The 21,642-nt window shown below is 38.6% G+C and overlaps 1 protein-coding gene across 32 annotated transcripts in view; it reads left to right on the top strand.

Moving 5' to 3' along the window:
- Mbtd1 (mbt domain containing 1) overlaps positions 1-20,946 on the top strand; it is a 58,819-nt gene extending 37,873 nt beyond the window's left edge. For 23 of the 32 annotated variants that reach the window (XM_076936011.1, XM_076936018.1, XM_076936006.1 and 20 more), the window contains 8 exons: positions 573-628; positions 1,497-1,601; positions 5,009-5,156; positions 6,907-6,989; positions 7,284-7,518; positions 8,104-8,181; positions 13,626-13,817; positions 17,675-20,946. In XM_076936011.1, coding sequence (XP_076792126.1) covers positions 573-628; positions 1,497-1,601; positions 5,009-5,156; positions 6,907-6,989; positions 7,284-7,518; positions 8,104-8,181; positions 13,626-13,817; positions 17,675-17,793 — 1,016 coding nt within the window. In that variant the 3' untranslated portion in view covers positions 17,794-20,946. Of the gene's footprint in view, positions 1-572; positions 629-1,496; positions 1,602-5,008; positions 5,157-6,906; positions 6,990-7,283; positions 7,519-8,103; positions 8,182-13,625; positions 13,818-17,561 lie in introns of all 32 variants that reach the window. The other 9 variants (XM_034504609.2, XM_034504608.2, XM_034504607.2 and 6 more) reach the window with 3 other exon arrangements.
- Positions 20,947-21,642: the final 696 nt, after the last annotated feature.

The raw sequence follows: 21,642 nt of genomic DNA, 5'->3' as shown, positions 1-21,642 counted from the left end.
GACCATTTGAAAGCTATAAGGAGATGTCCTTTCCACCTAATTTTAATGTAAATGGCAAGATTGAATTTAACTAGACATGCTATGAAACACAAAAACATTGTTCTAGAAAGGCCTTGTGGTGCAGGGCTGTAGTCCCAGCTATGCAGGAGGGTCAGGCATGATCATTCATCATAAGTTCAAGAACAGCCTCAGCATCTTAGTGAGCCCCTCCTTCAAAACAAAAAGTGAAAAGAGCTGTGGAGATAGTTCAGTATTAGAGTGTTTGGCATTTATGAGGCCCTCTCTTCAATCTCCCAACACCACACCAAAAGCAAAAAAAGCTGCTGATACTGTAATTCCCTTATTGTGGAATTGGCAGCATTGTAATTAATATAAATGTAATAGCATATATGCATGTGTTCTGGAAACCAAAAGGGCTATTATTATTTCACCACCATAAATGCAGAAAACATGGGAGGTTTTTTTTGCCATGCTTTAGAATATTACTACCTTGTGAGTTTGAGTCCTTCAAAGAGGTGTGGTTTTTGGTCTTCTCAAGAATGCTGACAGACTAGTCTAACTTTTCCTTGTAGATATTACAAAGAAACAGGATGGACATTTCGATACACCGCCACACTTATTTGCTAAGGTAAGTTTCTGCAAGCCCTCATTTGTAAGTCAGGTTGAAAGGGCTTGTAGCATTTCCTAAAATTATGGATATCACCCACACTCACTTAAAAATTAAAATTTACATAGTTCTCAGGTTTCACAAATCCTGAATAGACCCATTCCTAAACTATGTGTATTTATATATTCTTTCTGTTCCTCAAGGAAACTGTGAGCTATAATATAACATTAGGTAGGAAAAGGCATCTAGTAAATGTTTGCAAGTTGGGAATATTTTCATCATTAAAGTAAAAACATTTAGGACGCTGAAAGAGGAGGATCAGCACAAAGCCAGCCTGGGCATAGTTTAGCAGCTTCAAGTACTACTGCATGTCCTATTACTCTGAACATCTGTAAAAAGCCTGGTTGAGATACTGTGGAGTGCATGTGTAATCCCAGCACTCCTACAGCACAATAGGAGGCACAGATCGGAGTATCACCTGGAAGCACGCAGCTCATACAGCCTATGGTACACAGTGCAGTGGACACGAGAAAGACCCGACCTCAACAAGTGGGAAAGAAGAAGTGACTCTCAAAAGTTATCCTCTGACCTCCATGTGCTTGGTGGCATGCACACACACACATACATATATACACACATACACACATACATACACACACACTAAATAAATAAATAATCCTAAAAGACATGTGTGGCTGGAGGGGATGGCTCAGTGGTTAAGAGCACTGATTGTTCTTCCATAGGTCCTGAGTTCAATTCCCAGCAACCACATGGTGGCTCACAACCATCTGTGATGGGATCCTATGCCCTGTTCTGAAGACAGCTACAATGCACATACATACAATAAATAAATAAAAGACATGTGTAATAGTGTATATACTTCCTGTAGGTAAAAGAAGTAGACCAGAGTGGAGAATGGTTCAAAGAAGGAATGAAATTGGAAGCTATAGACCCATTAAATCTTTCTACAATATGTGTTGCAACCATTAGAAAGGTAAGAGAATATATTCTAAATTAGAAAAATTCTATCAGAGGAACCGGGATTAAAATCAGAACGGGGCCTCAAGCAGGTTTATATTAAAAAACCTTAAGTATGTCTGGATCTTCATTGGGAAGAACTTTCTAAATAAACTTGAGTTCTGTTGTCAGATCTGTTTTATTTTTTAATGTATTACAGTCCAAGACTTTTTTCACTCAGAACTTTAATGCAACCCATGACATACAGGTTTGAGGAATACTTGTTCAAATCAAACACAAATACATCACAAATTTATTTTAAAACTTTTTTGGAGCTAGCCATGGTGGTGCACGCCTTTAATCTCAGCATATTTCTGTGAGTTCAAGGCCAGCCCAGTCTACAAAGCAAGTTTCAAGACAGCCAGGGCTCTGTTACACAGAGAAACCCTGTCACAGAGGAGGAAAAAAAGAAAAAAAAAATCACCATGGCATGTGTATAATTTTACCCTTTATTATTAAAAAACATAAATCAAATTTACATACTAATGAAATTGATATGTTTGTTGCCCAATAGGACAATCCAAATATAGGTTAGTTTGGTATTTACGCATTGAAGAATAAGGTAAGAAGAAATAGTCCTAAGTTCAGATGTGAGCTAGAGTATTGCAGCTTCCGTTATAACGGCATCTACAGTACAATGTGGGGAAGAAAGAATTTAGCTTAACCTCTATAAGCCATCAGTGCAGAACTTAATGTAATGAAACAGACCACAGAGCAGTGCTATTCACTTGACTTCCTCAGCTACCTCTTTTTTCCTATGAGCTAGGGTCTCCCTATTTAGCCTTGGGTGGCCAAGAACTCATAGGAATTCACCTGCCTCTACTTAATGAGTTCTGGCATTAAGGGTTTATGCTACCACTCCTAGCCATCTGGGACCTACCTGCCTAGGGATGGAACTACTCACAAGGGGTTGGTCTTTACTAAGGGGTTTGTCAGTTAACAATCAAGAAAACATCCCACTGACATGCCCACAGGCCAGTTTGATAGAGATCATTCCTCAGTTGAGTTTCCCTTTTTCCTGGTGACTCTAGTTTGAGCCGTTAAGTCGTTAACAGAGACTAATCACCGCATTAATGAAATGGCAAGTGTTTAACATGGATACAGTATGCATTCAAAAAAGTTGGGGCTGTGGCTGTAGCTCAGTGATAGAGTGCTTGCCTAACAGGTGCAAGGCTCTGGGGTTGATAGCTGTACCCGCACACACATACACCACCACCACCCAAAATAGTCAGGCTTTAGAGTGGTTCCACAGTTAAAAGCACTTGTTACTCTTGCAAGAGGATCTGGGGTTTGCTTCCCACCACCCGCACAGTGACTCACGACAATCTGTAACCCTAGTTCCAGGCACTCTGATTCCATTTTCTGGCATGCATGAGCACCAGGGACACATGGTACACAGACATACATACAGGCAAAATACTTTTTAAAAAATTTAATGAGTACTTTAAATTTTTTTACAAAAACAAGATCCAGATGTTTGAGATAAGAGTTGTGAACTAAGTGATATTTTCTAAAGGACTGAAGAAGGAGCTGTTGGCTTGAGGCAATGAACTAGCTCTCTGAGAATGTATTCAGCATGGAGATCAAATGGATACTGAGGCTCTGCAAGGGAGACAAACACCCTTAGTAGTGAAGTTGATAGTGTCTGAAGTCATTGAAATGAAGCAAAGAGCTAAAATCAGAAATCTAAGGGTTAGAAGTGAAAAGCCAGCTGCCGATGACTTACAGGAATAATGGAGACGGGACTATTAATCAGTAGACTAGAACCTGACAGTCTGGGGTATAGAAGGACAAAAAGTAAGTCATTAATCAAGTGTCATATAAAATAAGATTTAAGAGTGGGCATAAATAGTTATAATCTCAGCATTCAGGAGCCTGAGGCTGCAAATCTCTTGAGTTTGAGGCCAGCCTAATCTATATAGTGAGTTCCTTGCCAGCCAGGCTACATAGTGACATCTTATCTTACTAATTAAGGTTATATTTAAGGAGATTAGGGTTGCGGAAAACAGACCACTGAACTGAGAAAACAAGGTTGTTGGTGAATTTTGTAGGCTAAATAAGGATAGAAAAGGGACAACAACAAATTGTATAGTATGTACCTTAAACTAGGTCTCAGAGTGCAGTCTACAGAATTCAGTGCAATAATACCTTTATGCCTTTTGTGTTTTGAACCTATCTCAATTTTTTTTGCTTTTTTTTCTTTCTTGGTTATTGAACAGGGTATAAGTTACTTTTCATGTAATGGAATTAGGAAATTAAGAGCATAAAACATCATGTGTTTGGACAAGGTCTTGTGATAATTGAGCAAGATACAGACATTTATTGTGTTAAAAATAAATGTGGGAAAAACTAGACATGGTTCTACAAGTCTGTAATTCCAGACTTGAGAATTTGGAGCAAGAGGATTTCAAGTTCAAGGTCTAGTATTGGGAGACAGGAATGCTACTTATTAACTGGAGTGTAAGGCATGATTACAGAGTTAAGAGGACTCTTGGTTGGGCCCAATCAGTCTTAGTGTCATAGAAGAATATGGTAAAAGACAGCAAGTTGAAGCTTGAAGAAGGTGGAGGATTAGCAAAAGGTTTTTTTCTATGTAAAAAGTCAGAAGAGGGGAGCTGAAGAGATGGCTCAGTGGTTAAGAGCACTGACTGTTCTTCCAGAGGTCCTGAGTTCAATTCCCAGCAACCACATGGTGGCTCACAGCCATCTGTAATGGGGTCTGATGCCCTCTTCTGGTATGTCTGAAGACAGCGACAGTGTACTCACATATAGTAGACAGATGGATGGATAGATGGATGATAGATAGATAAGATAGATAGATAGGTAGGTAGGTAGGTAGATCGATCGATCTTTTTTTAAAAGTCAGAAGAGAAGGAAAACACTACCATGTTAGGACTAACAACCTGACACTTAACCACTAAATGGTTATTTTTATCCTGTTTTATTTTTTTGTGTTTGTGTAGAAATTAATCGATCTCTTCACTCTGTGAGTCCTGTGAATTGAACTTTGGTTATCAGACTTGGCAGCCAAGCATTTCACACACTGGCCACTAGGTGGCTTAATCATAAAAAAGTATTTCAGTCAGTAATTGGCCAAAAACATTCATTTTTCCAAGCATCTTAAGTCATCTCTTTGTAAACTTTGCTTTCCTGAAATCAGTTCTGTATGATGTTTGTTTGTTTGTTTGTTTCTAGTATTCATTAACAATCTATATCAGTTTCTCATTATTGTATCTATTAAACATCAATGAGGAAGTGTTTTTTTTTTAACTTGTAAAGCATCTTTATGTAATAGATTTTCCTTTTAGAATGTTGTTTAAAATACCATTTTTTGTAATAGTGGAATTCATGTTCAAGTACTTGGGATTTTTCTTGATTTTGAAGGTGCTGGCTGATGGCTTCCTGATGATTGGGATCGATGGCTCAGAAGCAGCAGATGGCTCGGACTGGTTTTGTTATCATGCAACCTCTCCTTCTATTTTCCCTGTGGGTTTCTGTGAAATTAACATGATAGAACTGACTCCACCCAGAGGTACTCCATGCTGGTATAAACACTCAGTTTTTAGCCTTGCTTTGTTTTTGTGTGTTATCTGCTTACATTTAACACAGCCCTAATCTTGGTTGTTATATGTGAGATATTCTGAAAACAAGCCTGGTAGTACATATCTGAAATCCCAGCACTTGGGAGTAAAACCAGGAGGATCACCCACAAGTTAGAAACCTGCCTGTTCTATATAGTGAGTATAGGCCAGCCAGGGCTGTACAGTAAGACTCTGCTTCAATGTTAACACATTAAGTAAAGTAAAAATAGAATCTTTGGGGGCTAGAGAGATGGCTTGCATTAATAAGAGCACTGACTGTTCTTCCAGAGGACCTGGGTTCAGATGCCAGCACCCACATGGCAGCTCACATATGTCTGTGACTCCAGGATCTGACATTCTCACACAGAAATACAGGCAAAACATCAATAAAAAAAATTTAAAACCCACAACTTTTGTATTCTAGTTTATTTTAATAAGTTACAATGGAAGTTTTTCCTGAATTTGTGTTTCAGTGTGTGTCAATATTTATTGACCCTCTAATATCTTAGTACGTTCCTGTACACATAAGCTTTTTTTTTTTTTTTTTTTTTTTTTTTTTTTTTTTTTTTTTTTTTTTTTTTTTTTGGTATGGGTGTTTTGCCTTTGTGTATGCCTGTGCCTCTTGTGTGCCTGGTGCCTGAGGAGGCAAGAAGAGAGTGTCAGATCCCTTGAAACCATAGCTAAAGACAATTAATAGCTGCCAGTGCTGGAAAATGGGCCCTGTTCTTCTGGAAGAGCAACCACTGGTCTTAGCTCCTACAGGAACATTTTTAGTATTTTAAGTATCCACTTAATGGATACTTAGCCTTCAAGGGAAAAACAAAAGGCTCTCTCTTTTTAGATTATCATATGCCTTTTAAAATTTTTGTTTTATTAAGACATGATCTCTGTATTCGTACCTGGTCTGGAACATATATGTATGTATATGTGTGTGTGTATATATATATATCAATCACAGATATTTTCCTGCTTCTACCTCCAGAGTGCTAGGATTACAGGTGTGCACAACCACGCCCAGCTATCCATCCTTTAAAACAAACTTAGGTCTTTAGCAACTCTCATGGTTTTACCAGTGACCTTTAATTTTTGACCTTTACCTTGGATTTATGGGGTCAAGGCAAAAAAGATTTGTCGAAAGTATAATTCAGCTAATTTAGTTTCCTGAAGAAAAAAAAGAGTATTAAATGTTAGACTGTTGTAAAACCTAGTGTTGCAGGAGTTGTAGCTCTGGGTTGCGAGAGCACTTACCTAGCATGTTGAGGCCCTCCATTAGACCCCAGTGAGACACACATACACAGACAGCAGATGTCTATCCTTGAAGTAACAAAAAAAGAATCACTTTTGCATTATGATAAGGAGGCATTCACATGTGTCTACAAAGGGGGGACATCTTCATAATATGGTACTAGAAGTTCTTCATATCACCAAGTAAATTAGTATCTCTTCAATCCCTTACTTGGCAGTGGAGACAAAAGAAATAAGAAGAAAGCATTTACCTTCTACTGCATAGCATATTTTAGGCTAGCCTGGGCTATTTGGGACCCCAACCTCAAAAATAAATATATATATTTTTAAAAAATAGAATGAAAAGAAATTACCATTACCACCTAAAAATCTGAGATTTCATGTACTGAGTTACTGACATTTTAAAGTTATGCTAATTTTAAATATACTGTTACCTAAACCAGTTGTATTTTTTAGGTTACACAAAACTTCCTTTTAAATGGTTTGACTACCTCAGGGAAACCGGCTCCATTGCAGCACCAGTAAAACTATTTAATAAGGTAAATCTGAATGGTAGCATGATCATGACATAAAAATGGAAGTTATTCTTGAGTTAAAGTTCTTTGGCTTATATTAGAATTTCTCAATGAAACTTTTAAAAAAGTGAGTTTTTAGGGAAAGAAGCAAGTTTATAAACTGTGTGTGTGTGTGTGTGTGTGTAAGTGTAAGGGAGGGTGCTTTGTACCATATGGTGGCATAACTGAGGAACTGTTGTGAGCTTTGGGAAATGATTTCAGATGATTTGTTTGTGTCCTTCTGAGCACCAGTGTTGATACTTTATTTCTCTGTGTTAGGATGTTCCAAACCACGGATTCCGTGTAGGAATGAAATTAGAAGCTGTAGATCTCATGGAGCCACGGTTAATATGTGTAGCCACAGTTACTCGAATTATTCATCGTCTCTTGAGGATACATTTTGATGGATGGGAAGAAGAATATGATCAGTGGGTAGACTGTGAGTCCCCTGACCTCTATCCTGTAGGGTGGTGTCAGTTAACTGGATATCAACTACAGCCTCCAGCATCACAGTGTAAGTTACTGTACAGAAAGCATGTTCTTTTATTTAAAAAAAAAAAAAAGCTAGTTCTCATATCTCAGAAGGCAAGGACAAGAATAGATCAATATCAGATGAGTTGCCAGGTAAAATACTAAGACCCACCAATATCACAGAATTAGACAGTGTATGCCATGGCAGTGTGAACTCCCTATCAGTTATATAGTAGTAAAATAGAGAAAACTAGAAGTCACCAAATTACACTATTATTGAACTGCATATTACAGACCGGAAATGCATTTTTCATAAATGCTGTTGAGTAAATAGTGAGCCACATGAATTTCTTAGGTTTTGGTTTTTGTGACAGAGTTTGTCTAAGTATCCTTGGCTGTTCTGAAACTCACTCTGTAGACCAGGGTGGCCACAAACTCAGAGATCCACCTGCCTCTGCCTCAGGAGTGCTGGGATTAAAAGCATGCTCCACCTCCACCAGCCAAGGGTCATGGTTTTGTATGACCAAATATACCCTTTAAAAGCAGTGTGTACTTCTTCAAGGATGATGATCTTCATAAAGAATTGCCTAACTGTTCTCTGTTACCAATTTTCCCTTTTATTTTTCAGCATCAAGAGAAAGCCAGTCAGCTTCTTCAAAACAGAAGAAAAAGGCTAAGTCTCAGCAATACAAAGGACATAAGAAAAGTGGGTCACCATGTGTTTGCATATATTTTCTAATTGTTAAGCAATTAAGGTCACATTATTCTTGCACAGAAAATTACATCCCTGTGAGAACCTATGTTTGTTCACTATGTATTATGCTTAAAGGTGCAGTATGACATAAAAGGCAAACCTTCTTGATACTAAGAAACAGTTTTAATTAACAGGGGAAACAATCAGATATTCTTTATCTGTGTTTCAAGCACACAGATAAAGAATAGAGCCTTAGAATGATTCTTGAAATAATTCTAGACCTACTTACAAGTTAATCCCCTTTTTTAAAACTTTATTTAATGAAGCAAAAACACAGTACTTGATAGCTTACAGTAGCTATCAATCCTCTATCTGGAATTATAATCCTGAGAAATTCAAGTGTTGCTGTTTAGAGTAATAAACTGTATTCAAAAAAAAAAAAAAGAGAAAAAGAGAGAGCAAGACAGCTCAGGTAAAATGACAAAGTAGAGGCTTAATGTGGTGGCACACTCCTTTGGTCCTAGCACTCAGAATGCAGAACCATTTCATTGCTTAAATTTGAGGCCAGTCTAGTCTACAGAGCAAGTTATAGGACAGCCAGAGCTACACAAAGAAAACCCTGTCTCAAAAAACAAACCCAGTAAGGTGAAGAATGCTGTCTCCAAATGAAGAACACATTCCCACATACACACATGGATATATCACAGACACACAACAGAATGAAAAAAAGACCTGAGTTGATGTCTAACAAAGTCAACTTTATAATGCTTTGTATAACAGTAAATTATGGCTGTTATTATTAGCCGCAATAATAATAATAGTATAAAACATTTTTCACTACCGTAATAAGCCATGGGTTTTTCTATTCGTGAAATGATTGTAGAGTATTTTATTCTAAGACTTCTTAAAAAGAAACTTTTAAGGTACTTTTTATAGTATAATGTATCTAAGGCCAAACCAAGGATTCTGTGAGTTCTTCCTGATTCCAGTTATTTATAATTTTTTTAAAAACCTATCAAGCTTCAGCTGATGGTGACCTGCATAGGCAATACCTCCCACAGAGTCAGGAGTACTTTGCCCATCTGGAGCTTGGTGATACAGTTGTTCACCTACAAGAGCTTAGAGAGCACTGCTAGACCATGATTGGAACATGCTTAGGAATTCACATGTGAATTTTGTGTCCCTAAATTAACTGGCAGGTATGCCTACTCAACTTTCTGTAAAGAGAATTTAACAGGCTTTAAACTGTCTTATTTTGTGTTGGACAAGAATGTGAGTAAGCTTTCATAAGTTTCTCAGACATTGAAGTCAAACAGTGGTTTTTAGCCAGGCATGGAGACACATGGCTGTAATCCCAGCATTCAACAAGCAGAGGAAAAAAAGATCAGGAATTCAAGGTTATTCTCAGTTCAATAGCAAGTTCCAGGCTTACCTGGGCTACATGAGACCCTGTCTTGAGGGCGGGAATGGGGAGTAAGGGGATACATAGACAAAAATATGTGGGGTTTTTTTTTTGCATAATATAAACATGATATTAATATATATACATATGTATAGGCACATATATGTGTGTATGTATAATATATAGTCCCTCCCAGTGGTTTGTACTGGGCTGGTCTTGTTGGCTCACACTTGTAATTTTAGAACTTAAGAAGCTAAGGCAGAAGGATGGCCACAAGTTTCAGGCCAACATGGGATATAAGACTGTCTTCAAAAGCAGAAAGGAAGGGGCTAGAGAGATGTCTCCGCTATTAGGAGCTCTTGCTGCCCTAGCAGATGGCTAGGTTCAGGTCCCAAACCTACATCAGGTAATTCACAAATGGCCTGTATGTAACTGGTTCTAGGGATCCAGATTCTCTTATTGGCCCAGAGATCACCTGCACATGTACTTAGATGCACATGTATATACATAGGATCTTTTTTTTTTTTTTTTTCCAAGAAACAATCTTTTTGACTGACTAGTGAGCATTATCTGCACAATTCACTTGGCTCCCCCTTTGTGACCCTTGCAGGGTTTGTTTCTGGCTTAAATGTTTGGATCTTTGAATTCCTGGGCTAGGAATATGGGAATAAATGAATGAATTGATGAAGTAAGAATAATAGTTACCCAAATTTCAGTGCTATTTAACATTGCCAGATTTCTGAATTAACTAAACTCTAGCTATAGATGGATCATATACCTTAACTCTGACATTTTGATCTTAATACTGTGCCATCATCTCTAGCACCTTAAAATTACTTGACATAGAAAAGAAAAACATAAATCCATGGGTCTTTACTAAAAACACCTGGGACCAGGTATGTTTTCGTCTTAGGATTGGAAATTTTGTCCATTTCAGAAAATAAATGTTATGGCATATACTATGTAACAGACTGCAAACTCTGGGGTGTTTTCTGAAGCAAAATATAGATGTTTACAGTAAGTGGACCAAGTAAAGATAATAAATATGTCACCAAGTGAGTATTATTTTATTGCCAAGATTTTATAGAAAAATACTTTTGAATGTTGGAATTGAAGAGCAAAGATTAATAAGCAGTAGCTTTACATTATTAAGGTGCTGTCCACTTCTCACTGCTTAGGTTTGGTTTTCCTACTACACAAACATTCATTGGAAATCTTTCCCACAAGGCTAAGTGTGGTGGATCAGGCTTTTAATTCCAGTCTTCAGGGGACAGAACAGGAGGATTACTGCAAAATAAAGGCCAGCCTGAGCTACATAATGAGTTCTAGGTCAGGCTAAATTACAGAGTTGAAAGTCTGTCTCAGAGAGGTGATTAGGACTGTAGAGTGGCTCTGGGAGCTTCCTCGGTAAAGTACTTGTCACGGTCGTGAAGATCAGGATTTGCTTTTCAGAACCTACATTAAAAAAAAAATGTGATATGTGCTGGAGATCTCAGTGCTCATGGGATAGGATCCCATGGCTCTCCGGCTAACCATCCTAATTGGCACGTTCCAGAAGTATATGACTCCTGAAATGGGCCTCTGGCCACACACACACACACACCTTAATAAACATATATACACAGACACGCAAAAAAAATTCGTCCTACAAAACGTGTTATTAAAACTTGGGGTTTAAAAAAACAAAGTTGCCGGGCAGTGGTGGCGCACGCCCTTAATCCCAGTACTTGGGAGGCAAAGGCAGGCAGATTTCTGAGTTCGAGGCCAGCCTGGTCTACAGAGTGAGTTCCAGGACAGCCAGAGCTACACAGAGAAACCCTGTCTTGGAAAAAACAAAAACAAAAAACAAAACACAGTTGTCTGGGAGCTGGAGAAAGTACTAACTGCTCTGGAAGAAGACCCAAGTTGGAATCCAGCACCCACATTGGGTAGTTCATGACTACCTATAACTCCAGCTCCAGTAGATACAACAGCCGCTTGCCTCTAAAGGGTACCTACATGTATGTGCATATTGACACACAGACACACACATACACATAAATAAAAATTAAAGCTCTTAAGTTCTCCATTATAGCAGTCTTGACCGTATCAGATGAGTTTCACAACCTGGTGTTTGTCTATAAGTTGCTCTAGAGTGTTGTACTCCAGCTCTGTTGTCTTCTTCGTGCTAATGTGGTTGAGGTAGTCCTGTTATCCACCAGGATGGGGAGGTGATTGTCTAGCATGGTGAGCAATGCCCAGTTGTGCCATAGTTGTGTTGTGTAGGGATAGTTGTTAACTAGCACTTGGAAAATAAGAGGACTATTTGACCAGGAGGGTATTATAAATGTTCAGCCTCAGAAAAATGTCTTTCTCAAACCATAGTAATTCTGGAGTAGTTTCAGATGTCACCACTTTGAGGTGCTACATATATATTCATATATATATGAATGACTGACTTGGTGGTTTTGCCTGGTATTTTACTTGTGAACGTGTTAAGTAATCACTGCACATGATACTGGCCTGGCAGTTGCGAGCTGAGTGTGGACCACTTAGCTTTCAGATTCATTTTATATGGGAATACTGTTGACTTAGATTTCATTTTGATTATCTGAAATTTAGCTGGTTATTGGGTTAGGAGGAAAACAAAGTGCACATCTATAAAGATACGTGAATATATTTCACTTTGCACCCTTATTTTTGCACTATGCTTGGCGGTTTAGTGTTTACAAAATTCCAAGCATATTTTAGTTTGGTAAAAAGCATTTTGTAAGTTCTATAGTATGTTTGATTATAAAACTATAAAAAGTGGTATATGCCTTTAATTCTAGCACATAGGAGGTAGAGACAGGAGGATCGGAACCTCAAGATAATTCCTCTACCTACTGAGTTTGAAGGCAGCCTAGTCTATGTGAGGCCTTATCTTGAAAACAAATTAAGAAAGGTGAGCATAGTGGCACACACTTGTGATTCCTGAATTAGAGAGATGAGGACAGGATGAGCAGGAGTCTTTCAAGTCCAGCCTTATCTACGTAGTGAGTTTAAAATTAGCCTGGACAGGGGGTTGGACAGATGGCTCAGGAGTTAAGAACACTGACTGCTCTTCTAGATATCCTAAGTTCAATCCCCAGCAACCACATGGTGGTTCACACCATCTGTATGGGATCTGATGCCCTCTTTAGCTGTGTCTGAAGACAACAGCAGTATACTTATTTACATAAAAAATAAATTAATCTCTTTTTAAAAATTAGCCTGGGCTACCTGAGACCGTGTCCTACTCTGTGAGCTTAAGAACCTTATAAGCAATACATAATAATAAGCTTTGAGTTTTAGAAGTTCATTTCTGGGTCAGAATTCCAAATACTATCTGAGTGAGTACACTGCTGACAGAAGCTTAGGGAGCACACTGTAGAACAATGCCACCTGGAAGCTATTTTTATTTGATTTCTCCCCTGAAGGGCCATAATTAGGCTTATATAGCCAGGGAAATGTTGTCTTAAAAGTCATGTTCAGAAATGGTCTCTTGGGATTGGTGTATAGATCACTGTAGCACTTGCCTAGTATGCATGAGAGCCTGTTGGTCCCTGGTACTAGCAACTACCACATAAATAAATAAATAAATAAATAAATAAATAGATAGATAAAGCTTTTCATCCCATATTTAAGCTGAGGGTTTTTGGTTTTTGTTTGTTTGTTTGTTTGTTTTTTGTTTTTTGTTTTTGTTTTTTTTAAAGGACATCAACCTAGCATTTCTCTACCCTAACTACTGTCTGGTTTATTTTACCTCATTTATTTTAAACTTGAGAGTCAAGACCGGAATTATCAGGCCTGAGAGACTAGAGCAACCTCCCTTGCACCTGCCCCCAGCATGTTCATATGCTGTGCTTGCATATGCACGCGCGCACACACACACACACAAACACACACACACGTGTATGCACACATTTGCAGAAGTTGACCTTTGCACAGTCAGTTCTTTGCAGTGTCCTATACAACCTAACCTCCCTAGTAATACAATGCACTTTTTTACCACACACTTAAGTCAAAGCTTACTTCAGTCTGACTTGATGTTTAGAGAGGAAGATGCCAGTTGGGAAGAAGCCTGTCAGTTTGTCGAGCCTGCCCATGACAGGCGGGGTGCGGAGGAGCTTCTCTGGGGACGAAGAGTTGACTCCTCCTCCATATCGAACCCTGCCAGCACAGACAGCCCTGGAGGCCTTCCCACCTCCCAGCACTAGCCGAGAGTTCAGGCCCAGCCTCAAAACAGGTAACTAGTCACAGCAGCACCACAGGTACTATAGAGGGTCAGGTACTGGGCAGGGTGGTGGGAGACAGAGCATGGGCTGGCGGGACAGGTGCCCACTCATCCAAATCCTCCTTTTTCTTCTTTTTCTTTATTTTTTTTTAAACTAAAAATATTCATTTTCACTGGTTCTCGGCAGCCATTTCACTAAGATGAGTCATGAGGAAAGGATTGGTTGTTACGGAGCATCTGTGAAAACATCATTTTAGTTTTTGGGATTAGGAGGCAACTTCCAGTATTTCTTTCATGCTTTGGTTAGAATGGTTGAACATACTACATTGTAGATGTCCATGGACTTGACTTGAGGGAGAGAAAGTTACGCTGAAGAACTCATCTGATAATCAGACCTAAAAGTGAGACTTTGTTCATTACATTCCATAGTAGGTCATTCATGGAAAAGGTGTGTTGAGTTCAAGTAATTTTTATTTTAGTAGTAACATTTACCATAAACTAAGCTGAACATCATCACAGATTTGAAAATGCATTACTTACATATCATGGTATTGAATTTATTTCCATAATTCCATGTTTCAGTATGCATGGTGATTAAGTGACATTTCTTGGTGTTTAGGTGAGTGTGTCTGAGGGAAGGAAAACTGCTTAGAGTTTTCCCCATTGTAATTGCTAAGAACAAAGCTTACTGTAGATGTGCAGAGTCCTGATGTGGTAGCTTCAAATCCAGAGTGCATGTTTGATTAGCATGTATCCTACCATGGTTTAAGGATTTCAACTGATTTGTTCTAGCTGATCAGCATTTCCTAAATGACTTTGTAGTTTAAAAACTTAAATAGAATTTAGGACTTTGTTGTTCCCTGTTTACTGTTCAACAGGATGTTTGTACCTGACATCATCAGCCCTTTTTTTAACTTACAGTTAAGATGTGCTTCTGCCCCTCACAGCTCTGATAACGTGTGTGCCATCTTGAGCTTTCCACAAGGCCATTGTTTGATGACCATTCTGATAACCATACATCAAGGGGAATTTCCAAGTTTCCTTTCCTATGAAAGGCAGGTTAGGATTACAAATCCCAAACCTCATCTGCTGTGGTCAGGCATGGTGGTGTGACCTGTACACCCCAGGAGGAAGACTGGGAATTCAGGCATCTTTCTGAGAGACTCTGTCTTAACAAAGCCAACAGTGTTAGCTACTCTTTTAATGTGTCAACCTCTAAGGACTAAGAGCATTCCAAGTCATTGTTAAGTTTTTCTTTTTATACATACTGTTTCTGAAATAGTATTTTACATGATTAAATATGAATATCCTTTTTAAAATTTTTGTTTGAGGTTCTGGTTCATGTAAAACTGAACTAGTCTTGTGAGATGTTAGACGGAAAACCTCATGGCTTCTGACTTCCTCATTCCTCTAGTGCCTGTCATGTCTTCTGAGCTGGGGTGTGTCTTGTGGGCTGTAGTATGATCTGCTTAGTGAAGCGCTGTGGGAACTGCACTGCTGCCTTCATGCCTCAAAGCCACTGTTGCCTGGTTGTTTGACAAATTTATTATTGTTGATTTTACACCTGCAAAGATGTCACTTCCATTTGCTTCTCTTGTGAAAATTTCATGATTAGTGTCACTTAAATGGTTCATTTTAAAAGCAGAGCTTAGAAAGTGCTTTGGTGTAGAATGTGACATTGAGCGCTTGATCTATTGCATTCATCCGTCATTGTTTGAGATTAAAGGTTGGGAAAGAGGGATGGTAGCAGACAGGCTTTATTTTAGTTTCTATGGAAACTAAAGTTTACATTAAAACATTCCATACCTGAGTGAATTTTTCTCACCTTTATCTTGAGTGATTTTTAAGTACATCATTCCCATATTTTAACATGACTCTTCTCAAGATACTTGTTTTGAGCACAAATGGATGCAGCTTCAGGATGTGCTTTAGAACCTTAGGTTATCTTTCTTACACAAAAACACATCCGTCTGAGTAAAACGTCTTTGATCTTGAAGCATGGTACTTCCCATTCATTTAGCCATTTAATCATCATAGAACAAGATAACTTTCAACCTTTTATTGTGGGTACTGCACCTTTAATGAAATGTGGGTTTTGTTTCCATGTTTATCCTTGTGATAGTCCTAAATGTCCCTAATACTTCCTGCATGTTGGTTAGATCGGAAGGATGCCTATATGCATATTTGCCACTATTTGTTAAGCAAAGGAAGAACTATATACAGTTGCATGTGCTTTGCCTTTCAACAGTATGTTGTTTCATCTGCTCTTATTATACATAGTATATTCACTTTTTTGTCTATGAGCTATTGAGTTTTTCAACGTCAATGTCAAAACAAGAACCAAAGTAAGATGAAGTGCCATCTCTCAAAAGATTATTCATTAAAATTTGTAAATAAGGTATCAGAAGTGCTAGCTGAATATTCAGGAGTCAGATCTTTGTGAGTTCAAGGCTAGCTTAGTCTATATAAATAAGTTCCAGACCAACCAGAGCTACAAAATGAAACCCAGTCTCCAAAATACAGATAAATAGATAAGAATAATAAAAGTTATCCTACGGCTGGATTTGCTGTGTATTTGTTAATCTTCTTACATAGTATATACTCTATGCTGGCCTCAGACTGAAGATCCTCTTACTTCAGCCTCTAGAATGCTGGGACTATAGGTATGAGCTAACATGCTTGGACTGGGAGAGGAGTCGGTAATTTTTGAAGAAATCTTTATAACTAGAATCAGTGTACAGAGGCTGGAAGTGTAGCCCAGCAATAGAGTGCTGACTTAGCATAAGCAAAACTAAATTCAGACCCTAACACCATAAAAAAATAAATAATAATGCTAGCCATGATGGTTCCCACTCTGTAATCTTAGCACTTGTGAGGCTAGACGAGAAGATGGAAAATTTACCAGTTTGGGGAGCCTAGCAAAGAACCTAAGAATTTAAAAGTGGTGCTGGGAGTGAGAGCTTATAGCTCATGGGGTAGAGCATTTGCCTAGTGTGCCCAAGGCCTAGGGTCCAATTCCAGCACAAGGAGTGAAAGAGGAGCAGAGGAAAAGAGGGAAATAAAGTAATTATTTCAGGAGTTTGGGGTACAATTAGTTTTATATTTCACATGCAGTCCTCCTTCATGCGAATATATATTCTAAAACATTCATCCAAATGTATGTTTCAAGCCCCACCTTGGATGCCGCAAACCATATATGTTTACACACACACGCACAACATATATACTATGGAGGAGCTATATATACGCTACAATCCCAGCCCTCTGGATGTAGGAGTAGGAAAATCACAAATTCAAGGCCATATTGAGCAGAGTCTGTCAGGTTGAGTATTATACCTCAAAATGTACAAGAAATATGTTCATTTCTATAGGCATTGACATAAAAGTGAATATTTAATTCCAAGAAAACTTGCAGTTATTTTAGTGGAATTGATGCACACTGTTACTTGAGTATTCCATTGGAGATCATCCACTCTGCAGTGTGCAGCTTTGTTTCTTTCTAAGCCATTCCTCAATGAACAGTAGACTTTAAAAATTGAATTTAGGATTGAGGGGTGTATCCCAGTGGTAGAATATGTGCCTAACATATGCAAGGCCCTAGAACCGTACACACCAGAGCAGTTCATCTTTTTCAGGCCTCTGTTATTACCATTGTCGTCTGTCTTACAGTGCTGGGGTCCGCCACCTCACTTTTGTGCTAGGCAAGCATTCCACCCTTGAGTTCCACCCAGCCTTCCATTGGTTTCATCTTTATAGGTACTGAAGAAATGACGGTGTCTTAGCTGTAAAGTTGCTAGAACATGAAGATGAACAGCCAGTGCGTTCCAGAAGACTTGGTAACAGCGTGCATTTCTGTCTGTCTCATGCAGTGACCACATCCCAGCTAAAGGAGGAGCTGCTGGATGGAGAGGAGTATAGCTTCCTTCAAGGAGCGTCTGACCAAGAGAGCAATGGCTCTGCCACCGTCTACATCAAACAAGAGCCATGAGGCAACTCAGAAACTATGGGTGGAAGGGGCTGTTTACAGGACTGATTTGTAGTCAGCCAGCTGCACAGCAGGCTATTCTACTGGGACATTTTGCTAAACACAGAAAAGTTCAGTTCCAGATTTTTCAGGTGGGGGGGAACTATTTTGGTGGGGGGGCAATTTTTCAATTTATAAAGACAGACAATTTTTGTGTTGTATTTGAAGCTTTTGAAAGAATTTTGTAATATTTTCCAAGTTTGGATTTATGTGCATTGTTAACAAGAACTGAAATTATAACTTTTTTGGTAAGATAAAGTTTAGGTAGCAGGATTGAAGGAAATGATTAAGAAGGGTATAGTTGTAAATGCAAATGAACTGTCATTACAAATGAACCTTCTTGGTACCTGTTGGGAGATTTTTGGATTTTAGAGTTAGGCCAGTCACATCTCCAGCTTCCTTTGCTGCGAAAATATGCAACTGAACCCCTCACAGAGGGCTCATCACCATGTAGATCACGGAAGGGGTCATTAATTGTGCTCGCTGACATTTTATTGCAGCCCGTTTAACTATTTGTACAGAAATTTTTTCATTCTGCTAAAATTTATTTGGAGTTGTATATGAAACTAGGAGAACTCTGGATACTTTTATATGCTCTCCTCCACAGAAAAGTGATTAAAACTTCGTAACACTAAAGTGTTAAACTGGAATGGTTGACAAAATATACAGGATCTCAGTCTACATAAAGGGTAAGGGGAAATTAGTATTTTCCTAAGTTTATTCTGTTTTCCTTGCTAGAAAACATCCCACAAAAGGGATATTTTTATCAGACCTCTGCCATTTCCTCCATCCATGAGAGAGCAACTTGATGTAACCATACGTGAAAGCAGATACTGTTCTGTATTACCAAAAGAATCAGATGAAACAATTGTTAACCAAAATGAGTGTAGATTTCAGAATCATTCCAGCTCTACTCTTAACTGTCCTGGATTTGTTAGAAACTGATTTGAAAGAAAATTTTCTTAAAATTCCATACACAGACATACACACACACACACACATTATGAATTGTCTTTAACTGTAGTCAGAACATTGTAACGGTAACTGATTTGGACCATTTTAAACATTCCCTATTTTAAAATTCATGCGGTTTCCTTTAAGAAGTAGGATGAAAAGCTAAATTGGTGACAGGTTTGCTCTCTGCGTTTTCTAACTTTGTACCAAATTGTGACTGAATCAGAGAGCTCTAGCATTTACCAGTGAGGTTCATAAACTAAACTCTCAGGAATTCATTGCATCTGTTCTAGAAGTGCTTCTGGGTCTGAGCCTGGCCTCTTCAGAGTGGTAATACTGCCCGTTTCCTCTGGAAAATAGGCAGGGCTAAGGAGAAATTAATCAAAATGATTAACTCTGCAGCTCTTCAGCCTATGGAATGCTTTAAAAAAAAAAAAAAGAAAGAAAGAAAGAAAGAAAGAAAGAAAGAAAGAAAGAAAGAAAGAAAGAAAAATGCTGAAGGAAAACCCCAGGAGACATTTTAGGTAAGGTTTTTGTTTGATTTTTAAATGCATAGAACATTAAAAACCAGCAATTTATTTTCTAAAATATTGCTCTACTTTTGGGAATAATAGCATTGGTAATATGCACAGGTTTACCTCATTCTATGCAAGAGGGGTTAATAACATAAGGTTTTGTAGTAGCTACTGGAAGTAAAATGTTTTACTTTTTAGTGTAAAAATGTATGGAATCGCATGTCACCATTTTTTAATACTGACTCTGGGGGCTAAATGCAGATCACATCAATGCAGGTTGATTCTTGTGTCAAATATATGTGAATTCAGCTGTAAAATTACTGGATATTTATCTTAAACATGAGTGCTGAGAGGGACCTACTGTAAATGTGACATCCTCACACTTCCCAAATGTTTGACTTTGAAGGATCTTCCTTCCCAGTAGCTTAAAGCCTAGAAGAGGTCCAAAGCGAAGGTCATAGCGAAGGTCATAGCAGGCTTCATTCTCAGGCTCAGCGGGTGAAGCCCAGGGCTGTGCTTCCATGGTGCCAGTGCAAGAAGCCTGTTGTATGGAGTGCTCTCATTCCTTGGGGGAGAGGCTCTCCAGGGGACTAACTATAAGCCAGGAAGGATGTGATTCCAAGCCAGCCAGTCCTGGTAATTAGTTCTGTGAAATGCTCATTTCTAGCCAGGTTTTACAAGCTTCCAATTCTACACCAAAACCAGGCTTGGCGTGTTTAGAATTCCCCTCCTACATTCATAAAGTGTTTATGTTCACTAACAGTGAAGGGTTGGTGAGGACTTGGTAGAGTCCAAACAGAACCCGAAGCCCTCTTCTTTGTTAAGACCCTCACTCCTGCTGCTAACACAGAAGGTTAACCAGAGGAGGCTTCCATCGCAGCCATAGTTCCTGTCGTCGTGCAACTCAGTAGCCCGTTCTCTTTCACAGTCCAACACGTACTGCTGACCTTGGGTTTGTTTTTGTTTCCTGTTAGAAGCCTGGGAACTTTTAGTAGTTTGATCGTTTTAACCTTTTTCCTTGCAGTGTATGAGGAAAGCTAAAGCTGTTATCAATTTCTTATTCTGCGGATACTAACACGGGTTTTCAGTGTTTGTTTGTTTTTATTATTAATTAATTTTGTGTGATGTGAATACCCTCGCCCATCAATATTTGTATTATGGTGCTATATATTTGGTAATGATCCTTTAATATTGGGGAGGGATTTTAAAAATACTGTGATTAAACTGGGTATCTTCCTTTGATTTTCATATTTTAAATAAAGCCACAGTCATTTATACAAAAACAAAAAAAAAAAGCATCTGTCCCTGGGCAAACCTTTCAAGGACAGAGGCCAAAGTAAAGTACATAAGGTTTTTACATCGTTTCTGTGTGCATTTGATATATAGATCAATATCTGGACAAATTTAATCTTTTATTTTCTGGTAACTTGTGATTATTGAGGAAGTGTTTGAAGCTTTCTCATGGAATGTATATAATGACGTGAAAAACTCCTTCAGAGAAATTTATGTTCCTTTCATTTTTACCAAAATGCAAATTTTCAGCATGGATGTGAAAAGCATTAAAATTATAACTTTGTGTACAAGATGAAAATAATTCACTAAATTTGCCCCTTTTTTACACAAAATAAAATGTTAAAGTTAAGCTTTATTTTATCAATTTTTCAATATTGATTTTGTTTCCTAGGTAATGTGGGTGGATGTTCCATGGCACACATGTCGAGGTTAACTAGCAGACATCAGTTTCCTTATTCCACGGGTGGGTCCTACTGTGGGTCCTGGGGTAGAATTCGGGTTGTGGCTGTGTGAGTCTGTGTGTGTCTGTGTAGTTCAGAGTACAGCTTTTCTTTCACTGTGGAATTAGGATTGAACTAGTCAGCCTACCTTAGGCCTCTCCCACATGCAATTAAGACAGTTGTATAACAGGTAGTAGACAGCGTACTCAGGGGACCTTCTCACCCCTCCAGGGTGTGTGTGTGTGTGTGTGTGTGTGTGTGTGTGTGTGTGTGTGTGTGTGTGTGATCAGCACTAGATCTGGAGGAATTCTTTTGCAAGAGGGCACAACAGAACTCCCCAAGCTGACAGTTTCTCTGCTCAAAGAATAGTCACAAATACAAAGTAAAGCAAGAGTGAGCATGTGAGAAGTGTCTTAGTACTGTCTGGCAGGGAACAAGCGGTTACAGGTGAATGAGCATCTGAGCCTAGAGCTTATGGCTAGGCAGGCATAGGGCAACAACACAGCAGAAGCAAAGATAAGTATGTGCCACTTGTGGAGAAAGTCACTTTGTCTAGAATATTGTGTTTTAGGGTCCATGTCCAGAGGTTGACTGTTTGTGTAGAGTGCTGG

Source organism: Arvicanthis niloticus, chromosome 6 (genome assembly GCF_011762505.2).
Source record: "Arvicanthis niloticus isolate mArvNil1 chromosome 6, mArvNil1.pat.X, whole genome shotgun sequence".
Lineage (NCBI taxonomy): Eukaryota > Metazoa > Chordata > Mammalia > Rodentia > Muridae > Arvicanthis > Arvicanthis niloticus.
Note: the sequence above shows the minus strand (reverse complement) of the source record. Positions and strands in the feature narration are given on the sequence as shown.